Source organism: Cotesia glomerata, linkage group LG5 (genome assembly GCF_020080835.1).
Source record: "Cotesia glomerata isolate CgM1 linkage group LG5, MPM_Cglom_v2.3, whole genome shotgun sequence".
In the NCBI taxonomy this organism is placed as follows: domain Eukaryota; kingdom Metazoa; phylum Arthropoda; class Insecta; order Hymenoptera; family Braconidae; genus Cotesia; species Cotesia glomerata.
The window spans coordinates 18278133-18296123 of NC_058162.1; the positions used below are offsets into that span (position 1 = coordinate 18278133).

At 28.9% G+C, this 17991-nt stretch overlaps 2 protein-coding genes across 3 annotated transcripts in view; one reads left to right on the forward strand and one right to left on the reverse strand.

Annotated features, from left to right (window-relative positions):
* Positions 1 to 3876, reverse strand: part of LOC123265791 (calcium-activated potassium channel slowpoke) — a 400630-nt gene extending 396754 nt beyond the window's left edge. Inside the window, 1 exon segment of the mRNA XM_044729712.1 lies at positions 3068 to 3876. Coding sequence (XP_044585647.1) covers positions 3068 to 3370 — 303 coding nt within the window. The 5' untranslated portion in view covers positions 3371 to 3876.
* A 3193-nt stretch (positions 3877 to 7069) lies between these two features.
* LOC123265776 (set1/Ash2 histone methyltransferase complex subunit ASH2) lies at positions 7070 to 16186 on the forward strand. Of its 2 annotated transcripts, XM_044729672.1 has the most exons (10): positions 7070 to 7216; positions 7346 to 7525; positions 7611 to 7789; positions 10971 to 11143; positions 11268 to 11442; positions 13372 to 13580; positions 13711 to 14033; positions 15359 to 15494; positions 15573 to 15824; positions 15909 to 16186. In XM_044729672.1, the coding sequence occupies exons 1-10, from the start codon at positions 7191 to 7193 to the stop codon at positions 16011 to 16013; spliced, it is 1758 nt and encodes a 585-aa protein (XP_044585607.1). In that variant the 5' UTR covers positions 7070 to 7190; the 3' UTR covers positions 16014 to 16186. The 2 variants fall into 2 exon arrangements, with proteins under 2 accessions (XP_044585607.1, XP_044585608.1); XM_044729673.1 differs by lacking the exons at positions 7070 to 7216; positions 7346 to 7525; positions 7611 to 7789; positions 10971 to 11143; positions 11268 to 11442 and adding an exon at positions 12110 to 12289.
* Positions 16187 to 17991: the final 1805 nt, after the last annotated feature.

A 17991-nucleotide genomic window follows, 5' to 3' on the forward strand; every position in this document is an offset into this window, starting at 1 on the left:
AATTTTACAAAAATAAAGCTATTAAAGCTGATTCTTAATTTAAAAAACCAGAAAAACATTTGACCCTGCAGGTTATCTCTAAAATTTCCTGTTATTTTTAAGCTTGACGTACTGGAAGATATAAATCGATACCAACTTTTTCGTATAACGTACTCCACATTTAAAAATTCTTTAAACGTTGCTCTAAACAAATTAAATCAACTTTCTGATCACGAGTATAAATACTTTTGATTACCATACATCATAAAGCAATAATGGAAAGAGTGGATTGTTCGATTATGTACTCAAATGAAGTAATATAAATAACTACACTCATGTCAATCATTCGATGAAACTCATAAGGACAACAGAATTATGTTTTGCAGAAGCCAAAGTTACTCGACATGTAACCCAGTTACTAAACAAATACATTGTTATCTCAATTTTATCGTTTATTTCCTTGGATTTTACTGAGCATAAAAACATTTTTCGTTTAAACTTCATTATGAAAGTTACAAAGGAAATAGTCTGACAATTTAGCTTTTCCAGAACTTACTTTTTTTTTACTGTTCTTTTCCATTTTCTTTTTGTAAGCCTTATTTTTGTACTCTTAGAAAATCCAACTAAATTCACTTTCTTGCTAAGTAAATTAAAAACTCCAAGTATCTCTTATAATCAAGACTTAAAAAGAAAAATGATTCTTTTGTATTGATAGAAGAAATAGAGATAAAAAATTATTACAGTAGTAGAGACACCCTAAAGTACGTAGAAAAATCAATTTCTTTTATATGGCAAAAGGTTGCCTAATCTTCTCTCTTTATAATACTTCTTATTGTAAAAAAAAAAGAAAAACTAAAGAGAGAATGAAAAAGCTAGTAAACTAGGTCAACTGAATAAATCGCGCTAACTGTTTTTTGACAGAAATAAAAGTAACAAAAATAATATATATTCATGTACTTCATTAAAATATAAAAAAAAATCTACATATATAGACCAAATGTGTTTGTGTTATGATTGTCGCAACTCAAGAATAGAAGAAAGACTCGCGATATAAAATATAAACAAGTCAGTCACCACACATTTTTAATTTGAACAAAGCAAATTTTTTTAGCGTAAAAATCTGATAATTATTCGCAACATTTGAAAAGTATGTATAAAAAACACTTTTTTTAAATTTTTGAGTTATATTTTTTGAATAAACTTAGAATGAGCTCCAAAATGAACCGATTTTAAAGCTCTTTTCCGCATTCGACGTATTTCATTTCTTTTTTTTTCTTTTTTTTTTTTACCTGAAAAGCTGATAAGATTTTAAAATTGATCGATGCAGAAGTTATGAAGTACTCCAAAAATAATTTTTCGGAACCCTTTCGAATTGATCCGATCAAACAAGATTTTAAGTCATCATCTCTTTGGAAATACTGATTTTATCACTAAAGCTTTATTTTTATTTACTTTTCAAGTGCCGAGATATGAAAAATAAAAATAATGATCTAAGGGTAGTAATAAAAACTAAAAACCACCCAAAAAATCAATTTTATGCAAATTTTTCGGAAACTACTAAAATAAACGAAAAATAGTTGAATCATAATCGACAGATCTTAAAAGTCTCCACAAAATCGACATGAATCATTTTTCTTGAACTCGCCATAGAAAATGAACAATTTGCGTTAAAAAATTATTAAGTACTTCGTCGACTGCTAAAATAATCTCATGGGAATAATTTATAATAATTTACTCAATGTAACTAAGATTCACAGAAGAAAAAATTTTCGAAAATCCGTGAAAATCAAACTTGCCAATTTTTTACAATTTTTCATAAAAATATGTTGAAAATAATTCATTTTCAATAACTAATTGAATGTCTAAATTTTATGACATTTACACATTAAAAAAGTATTTTTAATCCACTAATAAAAAAAAAAAAAAACTTTACGTACAATTTGTAGAGCTTTCTCCGTCTATGTTTTCGTTCCTTTAATAAAAATATTCCTCATAAAAAAAATCTATATTCCTTTCCTGCATCACAGAAACATGATATATATTAAAATTTGAAATCGCGGGTTTAATTTTATCCGAAAAAATAACGTATGCCTTTTAGGCATTAATCATCATTTGCTTAAGACTAAAAGGCTTTTTTGGTTTCAACTTTTTTTATCACATGTATTTAATTAACTCACTTCAAAGCAGTTGAACAAAAAAAAATATTCTTTTACAGCTCTTTTAATAAATCAAAAATCTTTAACACGGTTTATGCCTTTTTGGCATTAAAGATACCACATAATTAAACAATCGGTGTTAAATCAGTACACGGTGAATATTCTATAACTATGACTATGACTATCATCTACTCTGCTGGAAATTTTCCAAAAATGTTCCGATGACAAACAGGAATTCCAAAAAAACTCATTCAGAGTTATAATGCTTGTCATCGAAACAAAGATCGAAGTTATTTTCAAGTCACTAATCCCACCCAATTTTTTGAAGTTTCAACTATGACTACAATTTCTAGCTAGCTAACTTAAAGGTGTTTTTTCCGTAAATTGAAAAAATTTTACTCTAAAATAACTACGACTTAAACTCGGTATAACAAAAATTACTTTATTTAAATGATATTTTTCCAATTACTCGAAGGAGTGAGAAAATTTCCAAGTTAAGTTAATTGAAAGAGAGTCTAATCTAATCTCAGCTAAAAGTTAATTTAAAGGATGTAAAATTTCAGCATCGTTCAAACACGAAGGGGAATTTATGTGGACATTAATTTGATGTCGCCTAGTCTTCGTGATATACCCGAGAGAATTTCGAGATTGCACATCTCCTATTCAAGATAAATAGCACACGAGTAAAATAGAGAGAGCCCGAAATGAAGAATAACGAGTAAAATATATCGACACCTCTATACAGCACAAACTAAATGGTGTTTTCTAAGGAAATAAATGTAATAATATCCCTATGGACATCAATAAAATCGACATAAAAGAATCCCCTACTGAACTAATCTATCATTGAGAACCACCCCAATACAAAATTAAATTAATTTTCCCCAAAAATAACAACAAAAAATCAATATAAATATAATATCCGAACTTACCAGAATTCGACCAGTAGTAGTTTGTCCAGAGATAAGTTCACCAGCCCAATCTTTAGCCTCGGTCATAAACGTACCTTCGAACTCCTTGCTCTGGCGAGCAGCCTTCTGTTCTTTTTGCTTTGGGTCATTTGGAGCGAATTCCGGCTCCTTTCGACACCAAAGGAAGGCAAATGCTCGCCAGAGCAAGACGATCAACAGCCCGGCGAGAAATGTGAAGATGCTTGATAGTATAAAGCACCACCATTTCCGTTCCAGGAGGCATTCGTCTACCGGAGGCTGCTCGGTCGTCTCGTCGCACGTCATTCCAGCAGATCTCTGCCCCCGGATCACACATTCACCGGCCCCTATCACCAGCCACTCTTATTATTAAAATAATACGTTTGATACGATGATGCTTCATAATTTATTCCAGGTAGGCTATCTTACAATTACTACTTTCCCCACAATATATTTATCACCAGAATTACCTTATTATTTTTATTCTTATTAACAACTGGCTTGACTTATCTTTTTCTTAGATTTTATTCAAAGGTTTATTATTAAGGCCTCAGTAACTTATTTATTGTGAGGCAATAGCAATAATATCTTTTATTTAACTACAAAACAACGTCATAAGTTATGACACCGATGATGATGATGATGATGTTGATATAAAAAGGCATAGCCAGCGCCACGTTTAACCCTGGTGCGGTGACCCGGAAGTTGACGAATGCGCGAAGACAATCACGACGACGAGTATGTCCACGCCGTGACTGTTGCGTGCACCAGTTTTATTTCAACAATAATAATAATAATAATAATAATAATAATAATAATAATAATAATAATAATAATAATAATAAATAAGAATATTATTAATGATCTAATACAATGTAAAATTAAAAGACGTTAAAATAATTTTATAACGTGATGCACGATTTTTTTACCACTATATCAAGCTATCAATCTATTATTATCATTAGACGATAGACGATAGACCACCCGCTGGTATGACAACTAAAACATTAACTGATGGCCTTCACGCGTGGACAAAGGAGGTCACAAACGTGGATCGTATAATAACCGAAAAAAAGCTCCTATTCCACTAGTCACCACTACTGACAGAGCCAGCACCACCAGCACCACCACCAACTTATGATACTTATCAATTTAACCACCACTTGTATTGAAGCACAACTAGCAAAGCACGACTGACACACTACTGACATACACCACTAGTGCCCACCCTCGTCGACGGTGGTGCCGTTTTATTCTCCCACTACTTCAGCACGGCAACAAGGGTTTATTGTATACGAATATCAACTAATCAACTATCAAATGTGTTGCTGTCTTAAAGCCGACCTTTACCACTTTTTTCAAGTACACAGCCACCTATAGCTCACGTTTAATTCAAGGCAGACATGTTAACTGATTACCACTTATCTCAAATGTTTGCTGATAATTAAAAAAAAAATTAAAAAAAAATTAATGAAAAAACTTTATAATTATTCGACTACTTTGTATTTATTTATTGTTTTTTTTATTTAGTTTAGGGTATTAAGATTATTTTATTAATATATAAGTTATTATCACGTTGACTTGACTAGATGCCACCTCGCCATAACCGTCACCGAGTTCGACGACGACGATCAAGTGATTCCCAACAACAACGAGGATGACGACGACGATGACTAAGACTACTATGACGATAATAAAATAGTGCCACCACACAACTAACACACTCTGCGGCAATCAATACGTAACAATGCACCGGGACCAATAAGCATTGAGCTTTTCCTGACGTAGATTTTTCGTTGTCCTTGTCTTCTCAAAGCGCCCTCTTGTGAAAGCTACCACGTAATTCCCACCACCGATATACGTTCAGCTCCACGCTGAACAAACTCATTACCCGTTTGCCCACCACGATTTTAATAACTACACCACCTACTCTCGACGCGTCGGCGCATCACTACTGACTATTACTAGAAAACGACACCCGCGAGGTAACTAATGATCGGAGGTTCAGAATAAACTTATATCTTACAATGTCTCATTCGGATCAGTAGCTGAAATTCAAGAAATTTTCTTGAATCGATGGTTTGAATTCAGAAATAGTTCGCTTACTGAAAGACCATCGTAATTATTATCTCTTACTATCATTAGGATATTAATCCACATTTTTACTATCACACTTTAATCGGCAACTCGTGGTAAGAATAGTTTTCATGTTATTTTTGTTGTATTTATTTGTTACTTGTGATAAAAACAGACATTTCAGAGAAACTAAAATAATTTATGTAAAGCGCAGGCTCCAACTGTTGTCATCTGGGTTACATCTTGAGCTATTGAATATCACTGCGTCTTTAGCAGAAATAATATTGATTATTTAATTTTATTTTTATTTTACTATAATTTACAACAGGTATTTATCAACTCACTGTTGAACTTTCTGCATGAGCGTTGAAAAATTTTTATCGATACAACAATAAGGCAATGGAAAAAAAGCTCCATGCATTTGGGCTAGCAGACAATCAAGACACTTCCCGGGAATTAATAGAATTTGAATGACTGTTTACGCACGCGCAAAAAGCTTAAAAATCACACGCGCTTGCGTGTATCTATTGTGACAACAAGCCAAGCACAAATAAAAACTTTAAAGCCGTTTTGAGTGATAAATCTCCACTAGACAGCGCAGCTCACCAACGAAGATGGCCTACTTAACAGTTTTCATTTTAAACTAATAGTCATAACTCCACATTATTAAATTTTTAGGATAATAATGTTTTATTGTTACTGAATATTTATCTTTAATAGTACTGGACATTATTTCAAGTGCTTAAGTCTTTAATTTGACAGCAAAAATTTTTTTTTTTTTACTGAATTCATTTATGATTGACATGAATCCCACTCTGTAAGTTTTAATTATTTAAAAGCGACAACAAAATTAAAAATTAAAAAATGATCTTATCGTATATTTTTTAAATTTTCAGAGTCCGTATTTTTTCAATCGTAGAACGGAGGAAAATTTTATATAAGGTCAATTTTATGAAGACTTTAATTTCCTACGGAAATTACCTTTGAGATTATTTTTATCATTGTTTATTAAGAAAAAAATAATTTTCTTTTTTTGACATAATGTTATGTAAGGAAAGCTTATAAAACTATAAGCAAAAAATAACGTTAAAAAATATGCATTAGTCAGTTTGGTTTTTTTAATATTTTTAAATCTAATAAAAATTAAAGAAAGTTATAAGTAAAGTGAATATAAAAATTAAGTTTCTCATCAAGATTAATGAATAATCCAACACAAATTATCCTGAATGAATTCAAAAATTATTTTGAAATTATTTTAAATACATCAATAAATTAAATAATCAAGAGAATCTTACTTCATCTGGTAAAAAAATTAGAGCCTACAATGATGTCAAGATTATCTCCATCACTGACTTTAATATTGTTATAAATATATTATCACTCTTCTGCATCTATAGACGCTCTGTCATCACCAACTCTTATTACTCCAGTTTAACTATTAATTTGAATTAAATTACCCTTAGTTTTATTACTTAGTCGAAACTTCTTGGCAACAAAACAAATCTCTGAATATATGGAGCATTCCATGGCAACTCACCGTTTTATTACATATAATATTGCAACTCTTATTAATCTAATTTTTTTTTTCTAACTTTTGAAAAAAGCATCGATAACTTCTTAAAATCTTTTAATCTATCATTCATGAAATGCAAACTTTCGAAAATTTTGCTAGCTTTTTTTTTTTTTTTTTTTAATAGTCATAATATTATATTATATAATATAATATTATATAATCAGATGATATTAAAACTTTAATACTCCATTTATTATACATTTTTCACTGATTTTTTACTTGGGTGTCTTTTTTTTTCAAGTTACAGCCCGCCGCTTTTAAAACTTTTCAAATTTTTCCGCCAAAAAGATGAAAAATTAAAAAATCATCAGAACGCGGGTAAAGCAGAATTCTTACTACTACATGCTTCAAGCGCCATCTGCTTTATAGTTGAACCTTCACCTTATCGATAAGAAAGAAACAGTCTTGCAAACTAAATCATAACAAGACAAGTATCAAAATTAAAACATAAACAAATATAAAATTAAGTTTATTAATATGATGTCCGAAGAAAAAATAAATCCGTAAGTTGACTATTTATTACTTAAATAAATTTTTCCTATTAGTTTAACAAATTAAATTTTATGCATGTTCTCAGAGGTTAGAATTACTTTTTCTCATTACAACATTAAGTATTTTTTTATATTTCATAGGATGATAGAAAAGCCGGATGAAATTATTCCAATTGTTTCTAATAACAAAATGCAAGATGTAACAGAAGATGCGGAAAAAAAAAAATTAAGCACTGAAGGAAATGGTGATAAATTAAACCGGCTCGTCAGTGTCAATAGTAATGGTAATGCTATTGCTAATGACAACATCAATTGTTACTGGTAACTTGACTTTTAATTTTTTTAGCATTAATAAGCATTAATTATTGTCTAGACATTCAATTGATAAAAAATTAATTTTTTTTAGTGGAAAAGATCGAAATTTGACCATTGCTGAACTGTTATGTGCTGGTTGCTCAAAATGGTTTCACGAGTCTTGTATCAGCTATCAATTAGGCAAATTGGTTCCCTTCATGATGAACTACGTGTTTATGTGTAAAAATTGTTCATCGAGTGGTATCGAGAGTTTTAAAAAAATTCAAGCCCGTAAGTAATTAATTAATATTTCTAAATATCAGTAATAATATTTTTAGCCGTCATTTTTCTATTAAAATCGTTATTTTGCCTAAAGCCGATAATGAACTTAACATCTGATAATTTTTTTATCAAATAATTTGTTATAGAAAAATTGAAGAAAAAATTTCACTTATGAAAATTTAAAAATAAACTATGAATACAATTTTTAGAAACATCTTCGGGGTCATCTGAGTGATCCGAACGGAAATGTAGCCGTTGTAATAATTGTAAAGGAATTCAAACAGTAACTTGCTTTCTTACAAGTTATATACATTTAACACTTCATATATAACACTTAATAGAGGTCAAATAATAGTTAATCCTATGTAATAAAATACACACATTAAAACATTTAAATACCATATTTGTGAAAAAATTTAACGGTAAGCAATAAAACTTTACAAAACAACCCTGATAGCCAAGTTGGCCGCAACTTTCTGTCAATCTACTGCCGCAACTTGTCACCAACTTGGCGGCAACTCTTGGAAAGTAACTTGGTTGGTGTCAACTTGTTCACCAAGTTGTCGGCAAAAGTTGCTCTGAAACTTTTTCACACCAAGTTGACGATAAGTTTCTCAAGAAATTTGGCGACATATTGCAGCAGTAGATTGGTCTCTTTTTTCTCAGAAACTTGTAGCCAACTTGGCGCCAACAGTTACAAATTCGGAAGTTGACCGCAAGTTGTCGCTAAGTTGGTGGCAACTATCTGACACCAACTTGGTTGGTCTGAAACTGTGGCTATCAGGGAACTACAATTGATCTGGCTTCTACCCTGATAGCCAAGTTGGCCGCAACTTTCTGTCAATCTACTGCCGCAACTTGTCACCAACTTGGCGGCAACTCTTGGAAAGTAACTCGGTTGGTGTCAACTTGTTCACCAAGTTGTCACCAAGTTGTCGGCAAAAGTTGCTCTGAAACTTTTTCACACCAAGTTGACGATAAGTTTCTCAAGAAATTTGGCGACATATTGCGGCAGTAGATTGGTCTCTTTTTTCTCAGAAACTTGTAGCCAACTTGGCGCCAACAGTTACAAATTCGGAAGTTGACCGCAAGTTGTCGCTAAGTTGGTGGCAACTATCTGACACCAACTTGGTTGGTCTGAAACTGTGGCTATCAGGGTAAGTCATAAGTAAGAAATTAACTGTCGGTAAGGTAAGTTTTGTTAGGTAACTGGCGGTAGAGTAAATTCAAATTATATAGTTAAATTTAAACACAAGTTTTTATTACTAAATAAGAATAATTCTTGTTGAAATATTTATTTTTTTTATTTATTACAATATGTAAGGATTGATTATTGAAATAAAATAACTAATTGCTTATTTAATTTGAAATTATTTATTTTTCTTTGTAAAATAATTTTTTTTTTTTAATTATATAATAGTAAAATCAGAGTGTTTGAAAGATTACAGGACATAGTTTATTTTCATTTAATAGAATTATTAAATTTAAATGATATTAATAAATTTTTATTTATTTCAAACTTAGACCATTATGTAATTTATTTATATCAATTAAATAAACGATTAGTTGTTATATTTCAATAATCAATCCTTACATATTGTAATAAATAAAAAAAAAAAAATATTTTCACCAAGAAATATTCTTATTTAGTAATAAAAGGTTGTGTTTAAATTTAACTACCCTGATAGCCACAGTTTCAGACCAACCAAGTTGGTGTCAGATAGTTGCCACCAACTTAGCGACAACTTGCGGTCAACTTCCGAATTTGTAACTGTTGGCGCCAAGTTGGCTACAAGTTTCTGAGAAAAAAGAGACCAATCTACTGCTGCAATATGTCGCCAAATTTCTTGAGAAACTTATCGTCAACTTGGTGTGAAAAAGTTTCAGAGCAACTTTTGCCGACAACTTGGTGACAACTTGGTGAACAAGTTGACACCAACCAAGTTACTTTCCAAGAGTTGCCGCCAAGTTGGTGACAAGTTGCGGCAGTAGATTGACAGAAAGTTGCGGCCAACTTGGCTATCAGGGTATATAATTTGAATTTACTCTACCGCCAGTTACCTAACAAAACTTACCTTACCGACAGCTAATTTCTTACTTATGATTTAGAAGACAGATCAATTGTCATTGTTTTGTAAAGTTTCATTGCTTACAGTTAAATTTTTCCACAAATATGGTATTTAAATGTTTTAATGTGTGTATTTTATTACGTAGGATTTACTATTATTTGACCTCTATTTAGTGTTATATATGAAGTATTAAATGTATATAACTTGTTAGAAAGCAAGTTACTTTTTGAATCCCTTTACAATTATTACATTGGCTACATTTCCGTTCGGATCACTCAGATGACCCCACATCTTCATAGGATTGGTTGATGAAAAAAAAAAATTAAAAAATTGTAAGTTAGCATCAGGATTACATTGATTTTCTTTTGAAAATTCCCTCATAATTTATATTTATTTGTTATCAAGTAAAATGTTCAAATTATAAAAATTAATTAAATTATCAAATGTGCTATTGCGGAAATGTGAAGAATTGACCATTTTTAAATCATACTGAAATAGAAAAAAAATTCTTTCAAAGTTGAAATAATTTTTAAAAATTTTAATTTAATTAGAATAAATAATAATGAAATATTAGATGTTCATTAATATGAGTATATTTTTTGAAGATTATAATTTATTTGTCATTACTGATTGCTATCAAATTTTACTTATTGGTAATCAAAGTACTACATTTAATCACAAATAAATATGGCATTATTTAAATAAACACTTTTTATAGTTTAATTGTTTTACCAAAATTTTCTTTGATTAAATCTCAAATTACAAGTGAAATAAAAAAATTTTCAAGAGTATCAAATAAATAATAAAATTTATAACAGAGTTCATTAATAAAATAATAAAATTGAACAGGGTGTCCATTGTGGAGGCTTTTACCTTATATTTTATCGAAATCATTTATAAAAATTTTTTATGACAAGTTACTTTTTTCACAGAAATTTAATATTAGATGTTTAGTTTTGTTTTGGCTAAATATTGATGAATATCAAGCTGTTTTAACACGGGACATTTAAAATAACTTGAAAATATTTATTGAGCGTTTCCAACTGTTGGAAAAAATAATTAGCGATAAAAAGTAGCAGCTGAATAGATTAGTTATTGATGTATGCTAATTTGATTTCCAGAGTTTCCACAAATGTGTGTAACAGCAATAGCCAATCTCTCACAGCTTGCTCAAAGAGATCCTGAACAACGAATGTTATTCCACAAAGACAGAGATATAATACCATTCATCGAATGTAATTGGGAAAGTATGACAACAATGCCGCGACGTGTAACTCAATCATGGCATGGAACGGTATGTGTGATTAAGAATTTTTTATATTTTAACAATTAAAGCAAAGATTTTAATATCATAAGTACATAGTTAAATTATGATTGTATGATGAAACAGTAACTTTCAAAAAAATTTTATTTTTCAGATTCATAAAACGTTATTGAAAGACATAGGTACACTTTTTACAATAGATGAAAATAATACAGATGGTCAATTATTCGGATTAACAACACCAGATTTAGTATTAATTAAGCCAAACTACGAGGCAATGATAAAAGGCGGACAGATCAAGATTACTGAGATGGGTGTCCAGCATATTGGTACGTTTAATTTAAAATCTATCAATAATGTAAAATTTGTTATGATTTTTTCGATAACATTAATTTTATATTATAAATTAAATATCACAAAACTTGATTATGCTCCCAGTTTAATTAGCACTAATATTGTGATTTAAAAAAATTATTGTTTTGAAACAATTTTACAAGTAGAATTTTTTTTTTCTAAATTCTTTTATAAAACTTAATATGTAAAAAAATCCTAAAAATTTCGGATATCTATAATTTTAATATCAACACTTTCATTACAATTAAATATTCGCATATCTTATTAGTTAATACATCAATAAATTATATTATGCGAATACAGCAAATCATTATATCGCATAACATAGATGACTAATAATTCAAGATCTATTTATAATACATATTAACACATGTATAAAGACGGTATGTAGTTGATTACTTTGAGATAAAAAAAAATTACTATAAATTTCATGAATTAACAGAATTGATTTAAACAAAAATTTAATTATAGTATGAGGTTCAAATCAAATTCAACAATTGAAAAATAATAAATTTTTACATTTTAATAATTATATTTATTGTAATATATTATTGATTTATACAACTTGATTTTATGTTATTTTTTCACATATAGGAAATGCTGGCTCAGAACGTACTTTTTTATGCTGTCGATCGAACTTAAAACAAGAAGCTAATGTGTACGAAAAATTATTATGTTGGATTACAATTATTATAGCAACTGAGAGTTATTATTATCGAAGCTTATCGTTTAAGTGTATATTCATTATTTGTTAAATGGTATAATAACTTTTTGTACACTTAAGGTTTTTTTCAAGTTTAACCGACAGCATTATGAAAATTGGTAGGTTGTAAGCTGACATATATCATCGTGTATATTATTTTGTATTTATTCATAGCGTTTATCGTTAAGAAAGTAAATTAATTGTTTAAAATCGTAGCTTTTTTTTTAAAAAGTTTCTAAAAAACAAAACAAGAAAATTCTAAAAATACTCAATTAAAATTTGTTTTAGTTATGAAAAATAAAAAAAATTCACATTTTAATAAAAAAAAATGATATTTAAAAAAAAAATTTTTTTTTATTCTATTTTTGATAAACCAATGAAAAACTTATCATTGAAAAAAATTTATCAAAAGAGGTAATAGTCTAAAATTTTAAAGTTCATAAGTTAAGTTCACTCCAAAAAATTAATTTTCGTTATATTAATATCTAATAATATATCTAATAAATAATCTAATATTCTTAGATTCGCCGAAGAATGAAATAATTTAATTTAAAATAAATAAGTTGATATCTCAATTTTTTAATGTATTGTTGCTAAAAATAGGCGAAGTTTTGATTCTAAATAATCATAAAAAATAAACAAAATATTCCGTGATAGTACGGCAAAAAGTCAGTTTTCATAAGTTTTTGTTATAAAAATTTATTACCGGATTGATTCTATCTAAGCGGTCATATCTTTTTTTTTTTTTTTTTTTTCATAATTTGTGGCATAAAAGTTTGATCATATAATTAAATGTTTCAATCTCAATATAATTAAATAAGTAAAAATTTTATTAAATTAATTATTCATTAATTCACAATGATAAGGACTTGCCACGATGCTCACTACTGAATTTGAATCAAACGCATCGAATTCAGTTAAAATTTAATTAATAAAATTTTATGTCGATAAAATGGCCTCTAAATATTGTAAGATCACAATTGGATGGTTGACATATTGTTCCTTTTATAAAATCACTCATTTTCTTTTCAATAACATTCTATTTCCATGCTTAATAACGAATATCATAAATAATCACATTAATTAATGAAATTAAATATAAGTTGCCGCCACTTAATTAATCCAATTAATCATTTTTCTGACACAGACACATCATTATGTCCCTGTAGAGCATAATTTACTAACATAATAAAATTTTCAGCACCCGTAACACCTGGAATACGTGGTCGTAATGCCAAGCGTAAATTACCTGGAGAAGGTAGCGGAGCTGGTCCGGGAAAAAAAGGTCGAGGGTCTGATTTATCTACTCCAAAGCTACCAGCCCACGGCTACCCACTGGAGCATCCCTTTAATAAGGACGGATATAGATACATCTTAGCCGAACCAGACCCCCACGCACCATTTCGCCAAGTAATAACCCAAATTACTAATTGCTAAATTTTTTGAAACCTTTGATTAAAAATTTGTTCTTGTTAAAAATTGTTTTTTTTTTTTTTCTATTTCCATAGAATGGAATAATACAATTAACTTTATTTAATAGGAATTCGATGAAAGCAGTGATTGGGCTGGAAAACCAATTCCCGGCTGGCTATATCGAGCACTAAGTCCCAGTATTGTCTTGTTGGCTCTTCATGATCGAGCACCACAAATGAAAATTTCAGAAGATCGCTTAGCTACAACCGGGGACAAAGGTTACTGCATGGTAAGGAGTACGCATTCTGTCAGTCGTGGTACTTGGTATTGGGAAGCAACTATTGAAGAAATGCCCGAAGGATCAGCTACGAGGTTGGGTTGGGGACAAGAATATGCTAATCTGCAAGCTCCTCTTGGCTATGACAAATTTGGTTATTCTTGGAGATCAAGGTATGTTTTTAAAGTGATGATGAACAATTTAAAAAACTTAGTAATTGTTTGAAATTTCAACTCCTACTATTTTTGGTCGTAAAAAATCGAAATATTAAATTTTTTCAATAATTTGTGAAATCAAAATTAAAATTTTTCTTTAAGTTAATCAAAAATAGAATAGTTAAAAATATAAATATTTTAGTTTTTAATTATTTTTAAGAAAAATTCTTAAATTTCTTAAAATTTTTTTTATAAAAAAATACACTTTAAGATGGATAAAAAAAACTCGATTTATTAATCGAAGAAATGTTGATAAAAAGATTAAGAAAAAAAAATCAGATTTAAAAGTACTCAAAGTAATAAAAAATGCATTAATACTCAAAAAATCAAGTCTTAAAATTTAGCAGTAACTATGTTTTCAAATCGGATAGTTTTATAAACATTTAATCTCGTTTATGTTTCAATTTTTTTTTCCGTAAAAAATCGATGATAGTTTTCATTTGTTTATCATTATAAATTTAACGACAATACTTTTGATAACATTCACATAACGGAATTATTATTCAAAACAATGAAAGTACTTCTGAACATGCCACTCTCATGAAAATTTTAATAATATTTTCTGGTGATTTAAACCATAGATTAGATTAAAATTTATTTTTAACATGTTAAAAGTCAAATTGATTCATAAATTAATCAATATCATTAAATACCTAGATTTTAGTATTAAAACACTTCAACCAATACCAATACAAGCAACCGAAAATTTTAATTTCAAAATTCCTTTCATCTACAAATAAATTTAAAATCTTTATGAATTCTAAAATTTATCATTAATTCTTAAGTTTCAGTTGACGTAATTCCACAGATTTGTTCATTATAATCTCTCTATGTTAAAACTTAAAAATAACTATCATTGCATAAACATATTTTTTAATTTATTTGCCTTTATCACTGAAAATCAATATTGTAGGCCAGATTTATACATAATAGGATTCTACTTTACGAACTTTTAATCAGCGAAGAGTTATATTCAGAAGAATTGCCACATTTTAAAATTATTTATTCGATATTATAATAATGATAACCCTACAATAGTTATAATCAATTTTTTTGCCCTCCGGGCGGAAAGTGGCAACTTTCGTCCCGCTGCGCTAAACAAAGTTGCCGCTTTCCGCCTTCGTCGGACAAAAAAATAGTATACACTCCACGGGAAGTAAATAAGAAAGCCTCAGATCACATGTTTGTTGACCTCGGCTTCGCCTCGGACAACAATTACATGTGATCTGAGACATTTCTTACTTTACTTCCCTAGGTGTGTAATATACTATTTTGTTTTATAGAAAAGGTACAAGATTTCATGAAAGCCGTGGAAAACATTACAGTTCAGGATATGGCGAAGGAGATACTTTGGGTTTTTTAATTGTTTTGCCAGATACATATGACGCGTCTCATATACCTAATCCTTACAAAGACAGAGTGAGTTTACTGAAATGTTATATGTTGATAACATCTAATTGATTTGTATTTATTTGAACAATTTTTTTTTTCAAACAGCCCCTTGTAAAATTCAAAAGTCACTTATATTATGAAGAAAAAGACCAAGTTCCAGAAGCATTAAAAGCCCTTAAGCCACTTCACGGAAGTAAAATTGTTTTTTATAAAAACGGTGAGTGTCAAGGCGACGCTTTTATTGACATGTATAGAGGGGCTTATTATCCAACTTTGTCAATACATAAAAATGCAACGGTATCTGTGAACTTTGGGCCTAATTTTAAGTGTGCACCTTCCAACGTTAATTTCCGAGGGGTAATTATTGACTATTTATTTATGAAACTTCAGTTTTATGAGTTAAAAAAGTTTTTATGTAAAATTTCTAAATTTTACTTTCAGATGTGTGATAAAGCTGAAGAAACAATGGTTGAACAGTCGATGGCCGACATGCTTTACTTGAATGAAAATGATGGAAAATTGAGACTAGATACCTTCACATTATGACATTAATGAATTTTTTATTTCGGTTTTATTTGTTTTTCTATTATTACTAGTGTATAAGTACACCGAACAAGAATGATTAAAAAATAGATTTATTCATGTAATGAGCTTGTAATTCGTCGCTACTCATTTTTCATTACTTGAAATATGAATAAATGATCAAGTTGAAATTGAAATGTTTATTATCAAAACTTTAGTGTGATTTTTTAACGTGGAAATAACTTTAATCTTCTACGATTGAGGAAAGTATGATTTAAACAATGAGAAAGTACTTTTTATATACTTATCTAGAAATAAAAAAAATCTAAAAGTCTAAAAAGTTTTAAAAATCTAAAAAAAATTAAAAAAGTGATAACTCCTATGATATTTATATTGGTATTTAAAAGACTAATTATTTCAACAAATAAAAGTTCTTTCCATTCAAAAACAAATTTATAAAATTTTGAATTTATATTGGTCAGCTTTGACAAGTGTTGCCAGAGAAGAATTTGAGGATGCCATTTTGTTGTAAGAAATAATAAATCATTCTGCTTCATTACTTATTAATATCATAATTAAACATATAATACACAGCGAAAGAATCAGAAACCATGTTCTCTACAAATAACTATAACTTTTTATACGTAATAAAAAAAGATTTGATAATGATATAAAGTATTTTCAAACTATTAACCAGAGTTATTGACTCATTCAATATAACATAACATATCTTTGAAAATCAGAAATATTTTTAATCAGCAGCAGCGTATAATATTACATCTTAGTTCTTTGCTGATGAAACGAAATTTTTTTCGTATCTAAATTCAAACACTGAGTTTAAATATTTAAAGTTAATCGAATAATTCAAGATTATTAACACATGCATCAATTCTGTCTGAGATGAAATTAAATAAATTAATCTCAGTAAGTAAAAGTGAAATATATTGTTACTAGCGAACCCGACAGACGTTGTCCTGTACACACGTCTTAAATTTAGAAATTTTGGGAATGAGCTTATATCGTTAAAAACATCATTAGTTAACAAAATGTAATGGTTAATCCTTAATAATTAACATTCTCGTTGATATAAGCCCATTCTGATTTTATACTCATCGAGACCTTTCATTTGAGTACCCACATGAATTTTTTCATATATTTTATTTATATGATGTTTATAAAATATATGAAAAATGCATGTGGGTATTCAAATAAAAAGTCTCGATGAATGTAACATCGGGATGAGCTTATATCTTTAAAAATCTCAATAATTAAGAAATGACATTGTATCTTGTCAACTAATGATATTTTTAAATATATAAGCTCATCTCGACATTACACTCATCGAGACCTTTCATTTGAGTACCTACATCATTTTTTCATATATATATGCAAAATATATCAAAATGCATGTGGGTACTCAAATGAAAGCTCTTGATGAGTGTAACATCGGAATGAGCTTATATCGTTAAGAGCGGTTGATAGTTGATTTTCAAACGTTTTTTTCTCATGTATGTGATAAAATTTCGAAAAAAAACGCTTCGCTCTTCGATAGATAATTAAATTATTTATCGAAGAGCGAAGCGCTTTTTTGGAAAATTTTCATTTATTTATGCATAAAATGCGTTTTAAGATTCCATTTGTTGTACAAGTATGACAGAGATACTTTCGTTTGTCCAATAGAGGGTGAGAGAGAGAAAAAATGTAAACCCTTCTTAAAAACATCATTAGTTAACAAAATACAATAATCATTCGTTAATTATTAACATTTTCGGAAATATAAGTCCATTCTGATTTTATACCCATCAAAACCTTTTATTTGAGTACCCACATGAATTTTTTTATTTATCTTATATATATATATATATATATATATATATATATGAAAATTGCATGTGGGTACTCAAGGTCAACGACAATTTATAAATAAAAAATCTATTAAATAAACATTTTCTCGTGAACTGAATTGTGAATCTAAACCATTCTGGAATCCACCGGAAGACAC

Excerpts from the sequence above, each read along its gene's own strand:
- LOC123265776 (XM_044729672.1), top strand. The coding sequence starts at position 7,191 with ATGATGTCCGAAGAAAAAATAAATCC. Across the intron at positions 15,495-15,572 it reads CTAATCCTTACAAAGACAGA|CCCCTTGTAAAATTCAAAAG; the intron begins GTGAGTTTACTG and ends TTTTTCAAACAG. Across the intron at positions 15,825-15,908 it reads CCAACGTTAATTTCCGAGGG|ATGTGTGATAAAGCTGAAGA; the intron begins GTAATTATTGAC and ends TTTTACTTTCAG.